Raw genomic sequence first — 17,794 nt, 5'->3', positions numbered from 1 at the left:
TTTTTCCAGATCGGTGCAACTGTATGTGCAAGCCAGGCTGCTCCAGAAAGTCTTCACAATGTTGGTGGCACAGAATATTTACTCTCCATACACAAGCATCCGAGATTAGGAGAGTAAGCAGCTGTAAGCAGGCAGTAGCAGTACATGCAGTACTTGAAGCCAGAGTGCTTTGGCATAAATTAACTAATCTGAAGGAAATTGTTGGGGAAAGTCAGAAAAAATAGACCCAAACTGGGCCTAGGAATGGTGGTTAACATGACAGAGGAATTTTCTGGGATGAGAAAAGCAGATTGTTTTCCACACCAATGTGCAGAAAAAAAGGCAAACTGCAATGTGTGAGCCGGAATGTATTTGTTCAATTAAAAACATGAAGCTGCTTACACTCTACCAGTGGGCAAGACTCTATATTTAATCAATGTAAGCAGTTTCCCCCTCAACTAGCAGGTAGCCCACATGTTGAACACTGGAATAACCGAGAACATTAGGTAACCATGTTAAATATTTCGTACAGGAATAAATGGAGTCCTTTTACTTGAACTTTATTCAATTTCTTTCCAGTAGGTGGCATCAGAGCCTGTGAAATACTGTCTATGTGACTAGCTTAATCCTCGATAAAACCCCCAAATTAGGGCTTTAGTAACTTTTTGTATGTTTTAATTATGTCACTGTTGTGCAACGTATTATGTTCCAGTAAGAGAGGAATGAACGAAAAGACCGATTATAATGTCAATTTACAGTTTAGAAACCTGATATTCTAATAAGTCAAAAGATTTACTATCACCATCAGCACATAATTGTTTCATAAAGTGCATTTGTTCACGGCTCCCCTGGCTATCTTTGATGGCGCACCCGGGTGCCGTGGCGCACAGTTTGGGAACCACTGCCTTACACAGTCGATTCGAACGTCTTGACAGAGGTGCTTCAGCCGGGTACTGCTCCCTCCGATTCTTCCTCACCAACGTCCTCCTTGGGGCCTGGTCCAAGCCTTGCACAGGGGCTCCTATGCACAGGACAATTGCCAGACGCCAACAACCTGCTCTGGGAATCCAAGATTCCTCATCAAGAATCCCACTCTGGAGAGCTTGATTGTCTAGGTTTCCGATTCCAGATTTAACCCTGTCATGTTCCCGTCCATTCCACCAGGTAGGAAATCCAAGAGGCTGGATAGCATTGGAAAGAGAATGTTATCTTCCGCCAGCCTAGCACTGTGGTCAGTGAACACCAAGTGAATCTAGGGTCATTACTGCCACACAAGCTGGAACTCAGATTGCACAAGTTCTGCCCATGGTCTCGGAAGAGGCCCAAGCCATACTCTCTCAGGCTATTACTAATGGGAGGGATGCAGCAAAGTTTGGCATTCATTGTGGTCTGGACATGCCTGACTCACTGGGCAGAGCAATTTCTCTGTTAATGACCCTTCGGCCCGATGCCTGACTGAGGACTTCCGGCTTTTTAGGGGATGTGGATAGATGGCTTCCCTCTATTTGAAGAGAAGGCGGATTTAGTGCCTGCGTGCTTTAAGGGTTCCAGGGCTATGGCCAGGTCCTTGGGTCTCTCTTTGGCTCTTTGTCACCAAATAGTCTGCCTTACGCCCCTTTCGGGCCACGGAAGGGGTTCCCAACTGCATCAATACCCTCCCAGCCACCACGGCTAGAAAAGTTCCACAACATATCTTAGCCAAGGACGTGGTTCTCACAGACCACGTGGACAGGTAGCCAGAGCTCAGGCTAGCCCACAACTTCCCTGGCATCAGGAGCCTACAAGTTCCAAATGATCATGAGCATCCAGTGGGAGACAGGATACACCATCCCCTGCTCCACTGAAGACAAATAACATAAGACTGTTTTTACAAAGGAGCTATTCCATCCCAGTTGTGGCTGTACTTCCACCTATGCCACCTTCTTACAACCGGTTGACAGATGGCCATCTTTCCATACTCCGCCAAGAAGTGTTGGCTTTCTTAAACAAGGGAACTACAGAGAGGGTACTGGCATCAGTAGTAGGTTGTGGTTGCTATTCCCACTAGTTTCTGCTGCCCAAGAAGGACAGGGGCCTTTGTCCTATACTAGACCTGAGCCTTCTCAATATCTAACCCAAACAGGAGAAATTCAAAATGTTCACGGTCAGATGCCCTGGATCCAGGAGAATGGATTGTAACTTTGGACTTGCAGGACTCATGTTTTCACATCCCTGTCCTGCCCATACACAGCCATTACCTGCCATTTCTGGTATGCCAGGAACACTTTTAATTCACCCTGCTCTCCGTTGGCCTCACCAGCGTTCCTCGGGTGTTCACTAAGATGATGGAGGTGGCTGCAGCACACCAGCAGAGATCTGGGGTTCCAGTCTTTCCCTACCTCCATGATTGGCTGTTGAAGGCTGTCTCGCCCAGACAGTGATCTCCCACCTCCAAACTACGGCGAACCTTCTGCACTCAATGGGCTACACCGTCATGGTGCCAAAGTCACACTTGACTCCCTCTCAGGCTCTCCATTTCATCTGAGCTATTATGGACACAATGCAGTTTCAGCCTTATCATCAGTGAGTCCGGGACTTTCAAGCTATGATACCGATGTTTGAGCCTCTATCCTGGCTTTTGATGAGGCAGACCCAGGGCTGGAGGACCCAATAGCCTCCTGCATCATGCTGGTAACACTTAACGGCTGGCATATGCTTGCACTACAATGGGACTGGAAGTTCCAATGGGTGCAACATCAGGGCAATCTCTCTTACAAGGTCCAGATCTCGGAGGGAGCTGCAAAAAACCTGCAGTGGTGGCTGATGAACCATGATTAGGTAAGCAGCAGACCCCTATCCCTTCCTCTTCCAGTAATGACTGTAGTGACAGATGTGTCACTTCTGGCTGGAGCTGCAGCCATCTCAGGGGAGTGGGGGCTTATGGACTCCACATAAACTTGTTGGAGCCTTGGGAGATTCATTTGGCATTAAAGCCCTTTCTACCCTCAATGAAGGGAAGGCTAGTGCAAATATTCACAGACAAAACCACCGCCATTTGGTACTGCAACAAGCAGGGCGGAGTGGGGTTATGGGCCTTTCGTCAAGAGGCTCTGTGCCTCTGAATATGGCTGGAACACCAGGGCATCTCTCTGAATGCCAAGGTGGATAAAGTCAGCCATCGATGCCAAGTGGATCACGTATGACACCTCCATCTTGAGGTGGTGCTTGGTCTCTTCCAAGAGTGTGGTACGCCTTTTTTAGATCTATTTACCACCGCAGAGAATGCATAATGTCACCAGTTCTGTGCACTGGAGTTTCCAAGGCAGCTCTCACTCTGAGGCACTTTTTATCTTGAGTGGAGATCAGGCCTCCTGTATATATTTCCACCAATACAACTTCTGCCCAGAGTTCTCAAGAAGATCAGGAACGACTGGGCCCAAGTTATTCTTTTGGCTCTGTATTGGGCACGAAGTGTCTGGTATCTCGAGCTGTTGAGCATGAGCATCTGTCCTCCAGTCAGGCTTCCTCTTCGGTTGGATCTTCTGTCGCACCAACAGGGGAGGGTTTTGCACCCGATCCTGTACACCCTTCAGCTTCATGCATGGAGATTGAGCGGTGTCAGTTGACAGCCTTTGAACTGCCACCTGAAGTCTGTGGTGTTATTATTATAGCCAGGCGTCCTTCCACCAAAATGGTACACATCTGCCACTGGGACAAAGTTGTGGCATGGTGTGTATCGAAAAGCGTTGATCCTGTATCTGCTCCTCTTTTGCGGGTCACCTTGTTTGTTCTTTCTTTGGCCCAGCAGAGCTCTGGTCTGAGCACAGTTAAGGGCTATCTTTCAGCCATTTCAGCATTTTTATAGTTAGTGGTTCAAACTTCTTTATTAAAGTCACTGTGTGAAATTTCTCAAGGATTTGCAACACATGTTTTCCCCCAGGCCATTCAGCATGCCCCAGTGAGATTTGAACCTGTTGTTCACTTCCCTGATGTGTGCACATTTTGAAAAGTTGCACATCTGCCCTCTTCGCTTAATGATCATCAATGCCACTTCTCTGGTGGCAGGTACACTGACCTGGAGGATCAGCAAGTTGCAGGCTCTCTCGGTGCACCCTCCATATACTACTTTGTACCCTGGCAAGCTGTTTTTTTGGACACATGCCTCCTTCCTTTCGAAGGTAGCCACTCGTTTTTACGTAGACAATCACTCTGACTACTTTTTTGCCCTGCTTCATCCATCTGGATCCAAAAAGAGCATTGTCGTTTTACCTTGACAGCACAAAAGAATTCCAGGCGGATGACCAACTCTTGGTAGGGTACATCAGGGCCAAGAATTAGAAGTCTGTGCAGAAGTTAACCATCTCCCGATGGACCGAGCTCTGCATAACGATATGCTATGCAGTGACCAAAAAACAACCAGCTGCGGACATGCGCAATCAATCTACCAGAGCTACAGCTGCAACCACTTTGTTAGCTCATGGAGTTCCAATTCCTGATATCTGTCAGGCTGCATGGTGGGCTCCATTACACATGTTCACTTATCCCTACTGCCTGGACAGTAAAGTCTGTCCAGGTGTTTGGCCTGCAGGACTTTCTGGTCTAAGTTGTGTTAGAGGTTCATGGTCTGGATAGAGATTGGTTGAGTATCTTTTCTAAGGTAAGGAATCTGCAGCTAGAAGTCTCTTTCAAATCAACAAGTTGCTTACCTTTTGTAATGCCATATCTGGTAGAGACTCTATCGAGCTGTAGATTCGTTACCAATCCTCCCCGCTCTACGACCTGATGAAAGGATAAGGGCTTCCCTTTACAAAGCGTCCTGGAAACTCATACTAGTGGACAGTCTTCATTGTGACTCTGCACTCCTTGCTTGGAAAGTTGTGAAAATAAACTGATGTCAGCATGCTTAGGTGGAGCTTTTATAGGTACTGCATACCTTACTTCCGGCACAGACAATGCAGACACAGGTCCAAACAAAGTTACCTACCAGCGAGCTTAAAAATTTTCAGACCCAGTCTGAAAGCCAGAGATAATTCTAAGGCAAGGAATCTGTGACTAGATAGATTCTCTACAAGATAAGGCACTACGGAAGTTAAGTAACTTGTTCTTTAGTGACAACAAATAATGTTCTATTGGTATTATTTCACTTGTGAGTGAAGGCGGGACCATGTTTTACCTGTGACATGTTTGTAAATGAGACATAACATCCTTCTGCACCCTTACCCATGCTTCCTGGACCATACTTAAGAAAAGAAATGCCATGATATACTTCCATAGTCAGTTAGCCTCATGATTGATCTTCAACTATGTAACATCCCACCCTGCTCTTCTCTTAGTCTTTGTTACTGTCCCCAAATTGCCTTGCTACATTGACTAGTAGTACGTTTTTTAAGTGTGTTTATCCATTTTGTGTATTGGATTCACATGACTCTCAATATCGTATAACTGTGTCTCTTCCTTCAAGTTTTGAATGAAGGATTGTCCAAAAGGTAAAATGTGTGGTGGCCATATTTCTTACAATACATTGTTAAACATTTTGAACACACACATTGAGATGCATGAGTCTATTATTTGTTTCAGTCTAAGGGTCCTATGAAATAATATATTATTTTGATGAGGATTCCTCATTATAAATCCATAAAATATCCTAGGTGCATTCAGAGCAACAACCCAAACTCTCATGAAGATATTCTTATTGCTGCGGTTACCGTCTGTTGACCTGAAATAGAGACCATTGGTAGTAGAAAATCTGCCACTTTCTGGAGGAAAAATAATTCTGAAGGAGAATCAATTATTTGAATTTCTTCCATTGTCCTAAGTACCTGTGGTAGAGGAAATTACTCTGGCGGATTGTCCTCTGGATTTAAACTGTTATCCTGTACTCCAAATCAGACCAGTCGCATTTGCCTGCTTTATTGTTAATCTCAATTAGTTCAAACTTTTAAATAATATTTTAAGAATAGCCTGATGTTGTACTGTGAATAGTTGAGATGCACAAGAGCGATACTAATTAATTTCAATTCCAACAGGCGCTTGTCTTCCAGCGAAGCATAGATGATGTGGAGAAATGGCTAGATCACCTGGAGTCTGAGCTGGCCACCTCTGACAGCACTAAGGACCTGATGACGTTGAACACCTTGCTGAAAAAACAGACAGAACTGGAAGAGGAGATTGCCAGCCACGAGGACTGGATAAAGGCACTTGTGGACAAGGCACAGGAATTCCGCCGGGCAAAACATTTTTTGTCGGATGAGATGCAGGATAGGGTTGACATCACTGTGCAGAGGTGTGGTACATTAAAGTGACGTAGACATTTCTATTGAGCCCTGTATCTGCCTGTCGGAGGGCACTGTCTAGAAAGAGACAAGTGTGAAAGATTTGTGTCTCAGATGCATCTTTAAGATGACGAAGAGAAGGGTTAGGGAAAGATGTTAACAGATAGTGGTAAAGATAAATGTCTCCAACAGCGTTTGTGTTTTCAGGTGGTTAGTTGTAGTTCAAGTGGTCTCTCCCAGCATGTCCACAGAAGGCACCAAAAGAAGTAGAAGTGCAGCAACCACAAAATCTGAGTGTTTCGGAAGGTTTTGATGAGAAGGAAAGAGTGAGATCTTAAGTTGCGACTGACACAGTGTAATTGACCTTTGCTGAAAATAGCTTGGTGAGCTAATTGCTAATTTGTGGGATCTTTGTGCAATATGCAGCACAGCATTTTAAACCCTAACAGTAGCAACTCAGCCTTGTATTCTTGTGAGGTTGATGAAATGAGCACAATTGTGTTGGGTAGAAAAGTACCTCATATTTCTGCTTGTAAAACAGCAAAACTGAGGTAGTGAGGACTTCACAAAAGAAATACAGTTATAGGGCCTGATTTAGGCTTTGCCGGACACTACGCCCTCCAAAATTGTTCTGGAGGACATTACCTTTACCGGTTGCCGGTTCAAAGCTACAAATGCAAAAAGAACAAGCTACAAGCTGGGTGCGAGCGGGCCGTAGTACGTACAAGGACAGTAGGGACCCTTTATGGAAATTTGACTACAGGGCCAACCTCTCTTTGCTCCCAGAGGGGGTTGAGAATACCCAATGCTTGAGTACCTATGAACTGGCAAGTATTAACTGCCTGTGCATGCCTAAGCAAATCTTTTTACTGTGCAGGATATATTAGGAAACTTCTGAGAACAGTAACATCACCTGGTACGGCCATCAGTGTAGGGCAGAAACTGTTGGCACTATAAGGGTCATAGGAGCATTGTTCCCCCTTAACCACTTTTGTAGTTTATTTTAATAATTTCCCATTCACCCCGCTAATAAAGGGATACATTGGGTGTGGATGAGGATTTTTATTTACATGTAACTTCTCCTGACGACTAATGTGCAAAAGCTCCATGGAACGTGGTTGAGCCAAACCTGATCTTTAGGAGTCAGGGTGAACCCGATGATGAAGCATGCCACTATTAGAGTGGGTGAGGGTCATGTAAAAAAGGATTCTTTTTTCCTTTTTCCTACTTCTCACTGAAGTGTTGTTTAGTCATGGTGCACACACCGGCCCATTATTCCTCACTAGGCAGAAGGATACTCTTTTGTTTGTTGTATGTTCCCACGGAGAACGCATCCCCTGCATCCTTTGGTGTACAAGATCTCCCTACTCTTCTTGTTGGAAGGTCTCTTGTTCTCCTGTACCATATAAAGAAAGGTTATCTTCAATGTACAAAAACATTTGGTGGATGGCTTCCATCAATATTGATGGCCATTCACCAAACTTGTAAATTTTTTTGTTTTTCAGAAACAAACTCCAAAAGTGCAAGTTTGTTTCTGAAAAACAAAAAACGAGTTACTCCCACACCATGTGTGAGGGTCATTATTTGTTTTTATGTCCCTTACTGCCTGGTTTTACCTAGCATTGATGGACAGAAAAATAAGAACTTTAAACTGTACACCCTACATAGGGTCAGCAGTATAATGTTCTTCCTCCAACAATCCCTACTCTGTTAGGGCTTCGGAGCAATCATTCCATCGTCGGAGCCAATATGGGCTCCATTGACTGAAACCTTAGGTTCCCCAGTCTCTAAACAATGAATTACCCTGCCTGCCAAATTCTAAATCTGGACCAAAGTTATTCAAATTGTAACCTAAGTGGGTAGGGCATAGAACTCCAAAGGGTTTGATCACAAGGTAAATATTGTGTATATGAGAAATTTTTCTAGTGGTCAGGTTGGAGCATGCAGCATGGTTCTCAACATTTTATAGACTTAATTGAAACAGAATGTTGCTAGGCAATCGCACCGTTCCTTGTTGTAATCCAATATAGCAGGGATAGTGAAGGTGACAATGAAGAGTTGTTCAGGAGATGGTAATAACATGGAGGATCTTTTAAAGGATTTATGTCATTATAATTTTTTTTATTGAGGAATACTACTGTGGCGGAACCACTATGAGCAAAAGTAGATATAACAATTTTTATTTTAAGGTCAGTGTCACAAAAATAAAAATAGCCTTGCAGAAAAGTGTTTCTTTTATTATGAGTAAAATGGTAATGAGTAAGAGTGTTGAATAGGTAAGAACTACTTAGGGGAGGGGTTGGAGCTCTGGTTCAGAGTTAAAGTTAAAGGTTAGGTTTAAAGTTACCTTTGTATATGGATAAAATAAAGAAGTAATACTCAGTTTAGGTTTAGTTTAGAGTAGTAGTTAGAGTTAGCTTGAGTGAAGTGAAATGCATTTTTCATCTACTCAAATATTTATAGACATTTTGTCATTAAAGTCAACCTAATGTTAAATTATTTTTTTGTTTTTGAATATTCCTCATGATGCTTTCTTCAAAATGGCAATTCTAATCCCTGCTCATGTTAGAAAAATAGGGTCAAGGTGGAAATTGGAGAAAGCCCAGCCCTTGCTCTTTGCGCCTTATACTTTGTCCTCATATGATTTAGTTTTCTAACATCCACTAAATATGAATTATACACTTAATGCCACCACCTCCTATTCTACAGATATAAGAGCCTAGGGGAGCCCCTTCATGGGCGGCGCGCGGTTCTGGAGGCCAAGAGGCTACTGCACCAGTTTTTCCAAGACGTTGATGAAGAGATTGCATGGGTGCAAGAGAAGCTACCGCTAGCCTCATCCAAGGACTATGGGCATTCACTAACCACGGCACAGAGTCTTTTGGAAAAACACCAGGTAAGGTATTGTGGATAGGCTAGAATTATACTTATTTTATACATGTCCATCCCTGTTGTTTTGTACTGAAGTGGTAAAATCTTCTCCACTTCCCAGTGTTGTTTTAGCTTTGTATTAATATTAAATGTCCACTGAAATAACAGGGTACTGTAAAGCACCACTACTCCATGAAACACCATAAAATAACCACAGAGTGGCAGTGTTATTCACCTAATAGTGAAATAAGTGAAAATTCATTTTTTCTTGTTTACCATTGAGCAGATGACAGATACAAAAGGTCTAAATTTACTTCACGGGTAAACGAGAACAAAGGGCATATAATTTCCTTAAGACACAGAAAATGCATTCAAATTTGCCTAGCCTGTTACTCTCAAAATTATAAATACTACATGGCCAGACATCAGCAAATCAAAAGAGTGTGACCACAGAGATCTGTTCTGATTGGCTAATAGCACCCAGGCAGCATTGCTGAAAACGCTGTTTGTTTCAGTCAGTTTCAACAATCTATTTTATGCAGAATCAAAAACTTTCCATTGGCTGATTGCCGCACATTCACAGTCTGTTCTGTGATTTACAGATTGGTAAAGAGCTGTAATCACACTGCAATACTGTTTGCTGTGGGATACCTGTGTCTTCTGCGTTTTTCTTTTCACCATAGTAGACAAACATGGATCAGCAGATTCATAGATTCAGGCTTAGATTTGTTTCTTCTTACCATAGAATAAAAGAAAATTGCCCCATCATAACACAACACAACATCATAACACAGCTTTATCGCCCAACATAACATCATAACATATCACCTGAGAGCTAAAATGTAAAAATGTTAAATATTTGTCCCTGGATTCTTTTAGGGATAAAGGTCATGCATATACAGCAAGAAACTTTGCACACTGAAGTACATGTAGCATAACAACTGGTAATTCTGATTTGAGGTACAATGGCCAGAAACGCCTTGTGCTACGTAGATGACAGCAGTGTCGTGTGTATCCATATATCCACTATTTTAATTGAAATACCTATATGGTTAAAGAGTGCAAGAGCTGAGCTTGGAGCTTCAACACACAGTATTTGTATACACTTCAGCCATCTTTGAATGCATTATTTGAAAAAATCCATTCAAAGATGGCCACATTGGATGTGAGTGCATTTGCGGTGGCCATATTTTAGAGCATTGGTAACACTGGGGCAAATCTATTTCAATGGTGGTTGCAGTAGATGCTTGCTTACCAGCCGCTGCCACCTTTGAATGGGTCTGTTCAAATAATACAAACCTATTTCTTTGTTCATGTGGCTCAAGCATATGCAAACACATTTGCAGGTAGGCATCTTGAAATGGATGAGGTAGCAAGAAGACACAACCTGTCCCCAGGAGTGTGTAGCGAAAAAAGAAATGGTATGACTCCAGTATTAGAACATTAATAGATTCTAATGCTTGAATCATTCCCTGTCATCGAGATGGGAGTTCCGGAAGCTTCGAAAAGCAATGCAATAACAGGTATAGATTTCAAAGGTCCTGGGCCTTTAAATTTGGAAACCTATGAGGGTCATTATTTAAAAAGGACCAAACCTAAGCCTTAACCAATCTGGTTGCACCATCCTGTAGAACACTCCTGTGAGAAACTCCAGTCCCACAGATTTTCTACTGCACGCTGTGCAAGGGAGTCTCCGCTTAGCTCTGCTCAGCCTACCACACTTTTTCTTCAGAGAAATTAGAAGATATATTTCTTCGCATTTATTCAGAGCTATTCTTATCCTATGCTTTGGTGTTTATCCTGCTATAAAATCTGACTCAATCATGTCAGAAAAAGCAAAAAAGAGTATATTCAGAGACTGTGCTAACTGTGGAAAGAAGAGGCTTTTCTCTGATGACCCTCACCAGGAATCTATTTACTGCCTCCATCCTTCACACAAAGTGAGGGATTGTAAGATTTGTAGGACCTTTACTTCAAAGTCTTTAAAGGACCGTGAGGGGAGACTTCAGTTATGGTTCCAAAAGCACAGGAAGGAGCCTATAGTGGACATCGACAATGAGGATTCCTCATCCCCCTCTAGAAGATCACACAAGAGGGAGAGGGTTTCGGCCGAATCAAAATCTTCTCTGGAGCCACCTCAAAAGTCTTTGCCAAAGTCCTCTAAAGATTCTCACTGAGAACATAGCTCTTTCAGGTCACCATATAAAGGGAGCCTTCTTCTCAGCTTATGGAGAAAAAACGTCCACTTACTCCTCAAAACAGGGCCATCTTGAGGGAGGTGCGAGCAGTGCAGTCACACCGGGTGTTGACCTGAATTTGGAGGCACTGACCTTGGGGGCGCTGTGTTTAGCAATAACTTAGAAACATGTTATTTAAAAGCACCTGCTGAAACGTTCCTTGTGCATCCAGACTTCAGGAAGCAATTAAAATGTCAAGATACCTCTTGGGATTAATGTTCCTGCTAGGGTGAGAGATGGGAGTTTTGTCTAGTGGCAGCTTTGACTCTCCATAAAGTAGCTTAGAGGGTTAATATGCCTGCTGTAAAGAACAGACCTATGTTTTAGGTGGATACCTGAGTGGATTAGTAAAGCCACTCTTTCCAAGTGCTTTAAAACAAATTAATGTATGTGAAAGAGGGCCTATGGAGAGATGAGGGGCACATTTACTGGGTGGTAGTGAGGGAATCCGAGGTGGCGGTCATGAGATGGGGGGGGGCTCAAAAACAAAAATGTCAAACAGGACGCCATCAGTGCTAAAGCTTGCCCTGCCTCAAAACAACCTTTAAAGTAAGTATCTGAACCTCCTACACCTCCACCACAGGTCAGACACTCTTTAAAAGAAACCTGCGTCCGCACCATCAATGAGCGGATCACCGTCGATGAGAAAATCGTCATCTCCACCATCAGCAAGAAAGTCGTTGTCTACACTGTTGACGAGAATATTGTTCTCCAGTATTGAATCTTTCATAGATTCACATGCTTCAATCATTCCCCGTCTTCAACGTAGGAGTCCCTGGCATCATAATAAGTAGTGTACATTATAATAATAGACTTTAAAAAGAATACAAAGCTAAATTTAACAGCCTATCTATGTCCTTTCTTAAAAAAAGGACCAAAGGTATACATTGACCAATCAGGTGACAGCACCCTCTAGAATCCTCACCACAGAGGCTCCAATTCCTCAGATTTTCTACCGCACGTCAGGTCATAGGAGTCTCCCTGAGGTCAGCTCACTTTTTCTCTTCAGAGGTTACTTGAACTGAATACTTCTAAGGTGTGCTTTAAAAATGATATTTTATTGCAGCCTGGGACATTCCCACCTTGTCAGGATCTCTAAGGAAAGGGCTTTTTAAGCCATGTAACACCTGTGACAAAAAGAGACTTTGCCCAGAAGACCCTGACAGTTAGTGTATTTATTGTCTCTATCCAGAGCATGAGGTTGTGTAGAACTTTCTCACAGAAAACCCTAAAAGACAGAAAAGGAAGACTCCTTTTGTGGTTGCAAAAACGTAAATCAAAAGAACATACATTCTCTGGGAAAGAGAGTGATGACTCAGTGAAAACTGAGAAATTCCACAAGAGAGAAAGATCTTTGGAAGCGGAGCCTCCAGGGCCCCACAAAAAAGCACTTAAAAAATATCATGGAAAAGAGATGGTGCCACGTAACAAATCTTCCTCAAGAGTCTCTTCTGAGCCTTCAACACCGGGTACTAGAGAAAGTTCTGTCAGAAAAATGTTGAAATTGCTTCCTTCTACAGCAAAAATGATTCCTGATAAAAAAATCGACGACATCTACGACCATAACACCAACTTTCACAATGGCGGCATCACCTATGATGATGTCCTCATCTCTATTGTCATCGACGACTATTGTATCCTGCAGATTTATGTCGAGGCCTGCGCCGACTAAAAATAGTAAGATACTATTGTCGACGAGCGCAACATCTACGGTGACACCCTTGCCGTCCATGATACCACAATCGACGAGGGTTACCAAAAAGTAATCTTCGCTGACGACGCTACCGTCAACGACATCATCATCGACAAAACCACCTCGACAACCTCATCATCGACAAAGCCACCGTCGACGACACCACAGTCGACGAAGCCATCATCGACGAGGCCACCGTCTACAACACCATCATCGACGATACTATTATCGTCACTGTCGACAAAGTTATCTCCAACAACCACGATGCCTTCGACAACCTTGATGCCTGCAACTGGCCTGTCCCCTGCAGACCAACTATTACCTCCGGAGCACACCTTCCCAAGTAAAGTAATGCCTTTACCACCACATCATTTATTAGACGATGAGTCAGAGAATGAAGGACCTTGGGAAGTAGCGCACAGCCCATCCGAATTGCGGGTTAAGTACCAGAATGATGAACAGGATGATGACCAGTACTATCATTCCAACGTTTACATCACAGAGAACGTACAACAGACCTACCAGCCTAGCACACCAGTACAGGATCAAACAGTCCAGATGTGGCAGGACTTAATTTTGAACCTGCAAGCAATGCTGCATGATTACTATAAACGCTTTCCCGAACCTGCACATCTGCACCTCCATCGCAGCGTCAAACACGGGCAAGATCACCTCTACAAATGCCGCCTACTCACCCTTCTTCGCAATCCTTTTCAGGGATTCCGCTGTCAACAATGCCATCAGCGGATCCACCGTCAGACGACCAACATACATCGCAGGATGAACAGGAAGAAGAAGGAGAAATAAGGGATCAAGCCTCCACGTCTTCAGAATGGGACAACTACGTCATACAGCCACTATCACCACCACAGCCGCCTCCTTTTGACTCTCCACAGGACGACATTGGTAGTTTTCATACTATAATGGAGCGTGCAGCGAAAAGGTTTCAGTTACCTCTAACCTCTAAACAAACAAACAGTTTCTTGTATGGAACTGAGAGAGAAGTCAGTGAAAGCAATACCCATAATAGATTTCATCTTGCAGGAGGGTATTCATGCTATGAAGAATCCAGCCATCATTGCAGCAGTCATGCCAAGACTGGATAAGAAATATAAAGTTCCAAACAATGCACCAGCTTGTTTAATAGGACATCCGAAGCCAGACTCTGTGATGTCAAGCTGCCCAGAGGCGTTCCAAAAACCCATCAGCACCCATTACAACACCACCTGATAGAGATGGGTGCCGACTTGATTCTATTGTATAGCAGGGCTTACAGTTCGTGAAGTTAATTCCCTTGCGATTCTGGCATGGTTCGAAAGACAAATGTGGTCGGATATGTCACAATACATAGATCTCCTACCAGAGGACCCTAGAGAAGTAGCTAGGAAAATTCTTCTTGAGGGTCAGAAGGCTTCAGCAGAGATCATAGACTGCACGATTGACATCTCTGCAACAGGTTTTCAGCAGCTAGCAGGAGCAGCTGTGCTCAGAAGACATGCCTGGCTAAAGGCCACATCCTTTAGGCCTGAAGTACAGAGTACAATTTTGGACATGCCTTATGATGGCAAATCACTATTCGGAAAACACATAGATGACGCATTACAGGCTATTAAAACTGATACTGACACTGCCAGATCATTGCGTGCGTTGCAATCGAAAAGGCAACCCTTTCGAGGAGCCATAGGCAAGAATACTTTTTCCTTTTGTGGAGGTTTTCAACCTTATAGACACAATAACAACCCTACCAAGGACAGTACGGTTATCAATACACTCAGCAGTATAGACAACCCTCTACTGCAGCCTACAAGCAGCCAAATAGGGGAAAACAACCCACCAGAGGACGAGACTGTTCAAGGAAGCAATGGCCTAACACCAGCACAGGCTACCCTATATTCTCTAGGAGGTAGCATCTCCCAATGTTTACACCAATGGGCTACTATACCAATGGACAAATGGGTCCTAGATGTCATATCTCGAGGGCAATCCCTCAAATTTTATCAACAAATCGCCAAATCGCCCGCCCAAGGGTCCACCCCCTCGTTCTCTAAAGCAGCTACTAAAAGAAATTTCCCTCATGATATCAAAAGGAGCAATAGAAAGAGTACCATCTACTCAAAAGGGAATGGGGTTTTATTCCTGTTTCTTTCCCATCAAGAAAAAGCAAGCGATTGGCGTCCGATATTAGACCTTTGCAAACTAAACAAATATCTCAAAAAAGAATCCTGTTGGATGGTCACCTTACAGGACATTCTACAACTTCTAAAACACGGCTACTATATGACATTTATAGACCTCAAAGATGCATATTTCCACACACCCATTCATCCAAATAATTGAAAATACCTACGATTCCAGGTAGCCAGTGCTCATTTTCAGTTCAAAGTGCTCCCCTTCCATTTAAAATCAGCCCCTCGAATACTAGCCCCAGTAGCAACACGTCTGAGGCAAAAAGGAGTTCAAGTATTCCCTTACTTGGACAATTGGTTGATCAAAGCTCCTTCACAGCAAAAAACACAGACCACACAAACATGTGTCTCGAGCTGTTCGAAACCTTGGGTCTCACAGCAGATCTTCAGAAGACCTCTCTCACTCCAAAAACAAAAATAGCCTTCCTAGGTGCAATTATCAACACCAACACAGACAAAGCAAAGGCCTCTTTGGGCAGACAGATAAGAATACAACAATTACCTCGCAATCTAATCAAAAGAACGTCCGTTTCATTTCAGATATACAAATCGTTCCTAGGAATGCTATCTTCTTACATTTCTTTAATTCCGAACTGCGGACTTAACATGAGACCACTTCAAGAGGAGCTAGACAAGCAGTTGAAACAATCTCAGGGCTCCTTTGACAACACCATGCAAATAACCCATGTGATGAGATCCTCCATACAGTGTTGGACGCAGAGAGAGAATTTGACAGAGGGACTAACTTTTCTGTCCCCAGTGACAGATTACATAATAACAACAGATGTGTCACTACAGGGTTGAGGCGCGCACCTGCACAATCATTCCATCAGTGGGAAATGGACCAGTCCCGACAAGAAAATGCACATCAGCTATATCAAACTCAAAGCCATAGCTCTTGCGCTCCGTTCATTCCTTCCCAGAACCAAAGAATCATCCGTGCTCATCAGAACGGACAGCACCACATGCATGCACTACCTAAACAAGCAGGGGGGAACAAGATCAGAAGCCTTGTTGCAGCAAGCACAGGAAATCTGGAACTGGGCCATACAAAACAAAATATCTTTGAGAGCGGAACACTTACCAGGAGCATCAAATGTGCTGGCAGACACCCTGAGCAGATGGTCTTCAACCTGCCACGAATGGGAATTAGACCAGCAAACATTGCAGAACACATTCATCCGATGGGGCATGCCAAAACTAGACCTCTTCGCCACCAGGAACAGCGGGAAATGCCAGTACTACTCAAGTTGGCATCACCAAAAAGGGTTATGGGGAAATGCATTTTCAATAAGATGGTCGAAAATGTTTGTCTACGCTTTTCCCCCGATTCCTCTAATCCCATAGATACTTCGCCAAATGAAGAGAGAACCATGCAGGATCATCCTCATAGCTCCCAAATGGCCCAGGCAGTTCTGGTACACAGAACTTCTACTGCTATCGTAAAAGCTGCATGTACAGTTACTGCTTAGTTGGGCAATGCTAACAATGAACAAACAACAGATCTTGCATCCCAGTCCAAAGCATCTACATCTAGCGGATTGGCTCCTGAATACCATGAATTTAAAGACCTACACATTCCACCTAATTGTAGAGAGATTCTAATCAAGGCTAGAGCAGAGTCTACCAATAAATCATATCAGCTAAAATGGAAACGTTTTTGTATTTGGTGCTACCAAAGAAACTTGCACCCATTTTCTTCCAATCCTGAACAAATTTAGCAACTAGCAAAATCAGGACTCACACACTCATTCATAAGAGTTCACTTGGCAGCAATATCTCGATTTAGACGAGAGGACAAAACACCCTCCCTATGGTCGTCAAGAGTTATCAAGCAATTTATGAAAGGACCGTTCAGAGATTTTCCCCCAGTAAGAAAACCACCTCATACATGGAATCTCAATATTGTCTTACGCCAGCTAATGAGAGCCCCATTTGAGCCTATACACAAGGCAGACCTAAAATATCTTACAGGGAAAACTGCATTGTTGTTAGCACTGGCATCTGCTAGAAGATTGGGTGAGAAACAAGCCTTTACCATTAAATAGCCCTTCATGCAGTTCAAGGACAGTATACTCCTTAGAACAAACCCTAAATTTATACCTAAGATTCCATCGGATTTCCATCTAAACAAACCCATCATTCTAAGATTTTTTTTGCAAATCCCCAGTCGACTGCCGAACAGACACTTCATACTTTAGATGTTAGATGGTGCATTAGATTCTATTTACATAGAACACAACAATTTTGCAAATCAAGCCAGTTATTTGTCTCATATGGAAACTTCAGGAAAGGCTTTCCAGCAACCAAAGCCACAGTCGGAGGATGGATTGCTGAAACCATTAAGTTCTGCCATGCAAAGGCAGGGAAACCATTGACTAGGGTGAAACCTCACTCTACGAGAGCTATGTCTACATCAACAGCTCTATTTGACATGGTCTAACAGACACAACTTCACGCAATATTATTGCGTGGAAGAGGCTGATAAATCGGATGCAGCAGTGGGGCAAGCATTATATGCCATATTTTCCAATAAGGTGAGCCGTAATATATTTATCTACCTACCATTGCTTGCTT

At 43.3% G+C, this 17,794-nt stretch overlaps 1 protein-coding gene across 1 annotated transcript in view; it reads left to right on the top strand.

Moving 5' to 3' along the window:
- SPTBN5 (spectrin beta, non-erythrocytic 5) overlaps positions 1-17,794 on the top strand; it is a 1,780,873-nt gene that overhangs the window by 1,514,674 nt on the left and 248,405 nt on the right. The window contains exons 53-54 of the mRNA XM_069208774.1: positions 5,985-6,241; positions 8,940-9,126. Coding sequence (XP_069064875.1) covers positions 5,985-6,241; positions 8,940-9,126 — 444 coding nt within the window. The remainder of the gene's footprint in view (positions 1-5,984; positions 6,242-8,939; positions 9,127-17,794) is intronic.

This window comes from Pleurodeles waltl, chromosome 9 (genome assembly GCF_031143425.1).
Source record: "Pleurodeles waltl isolate 20211129_DDA chromosome 9, aPleWal1.hap1.20221129, whole genome shotgun sequence".
Taxonomy (NCBI): domain Eukaryota; kingdom Metazoa; phylum Chordata; class Amphibia; order Caudata; family Salamandridae; genus Pleurodeles; species Pleurodeles waltl.
This window is presented reverse-complemented; position numbering and strand designations above follow the sequence as displayed.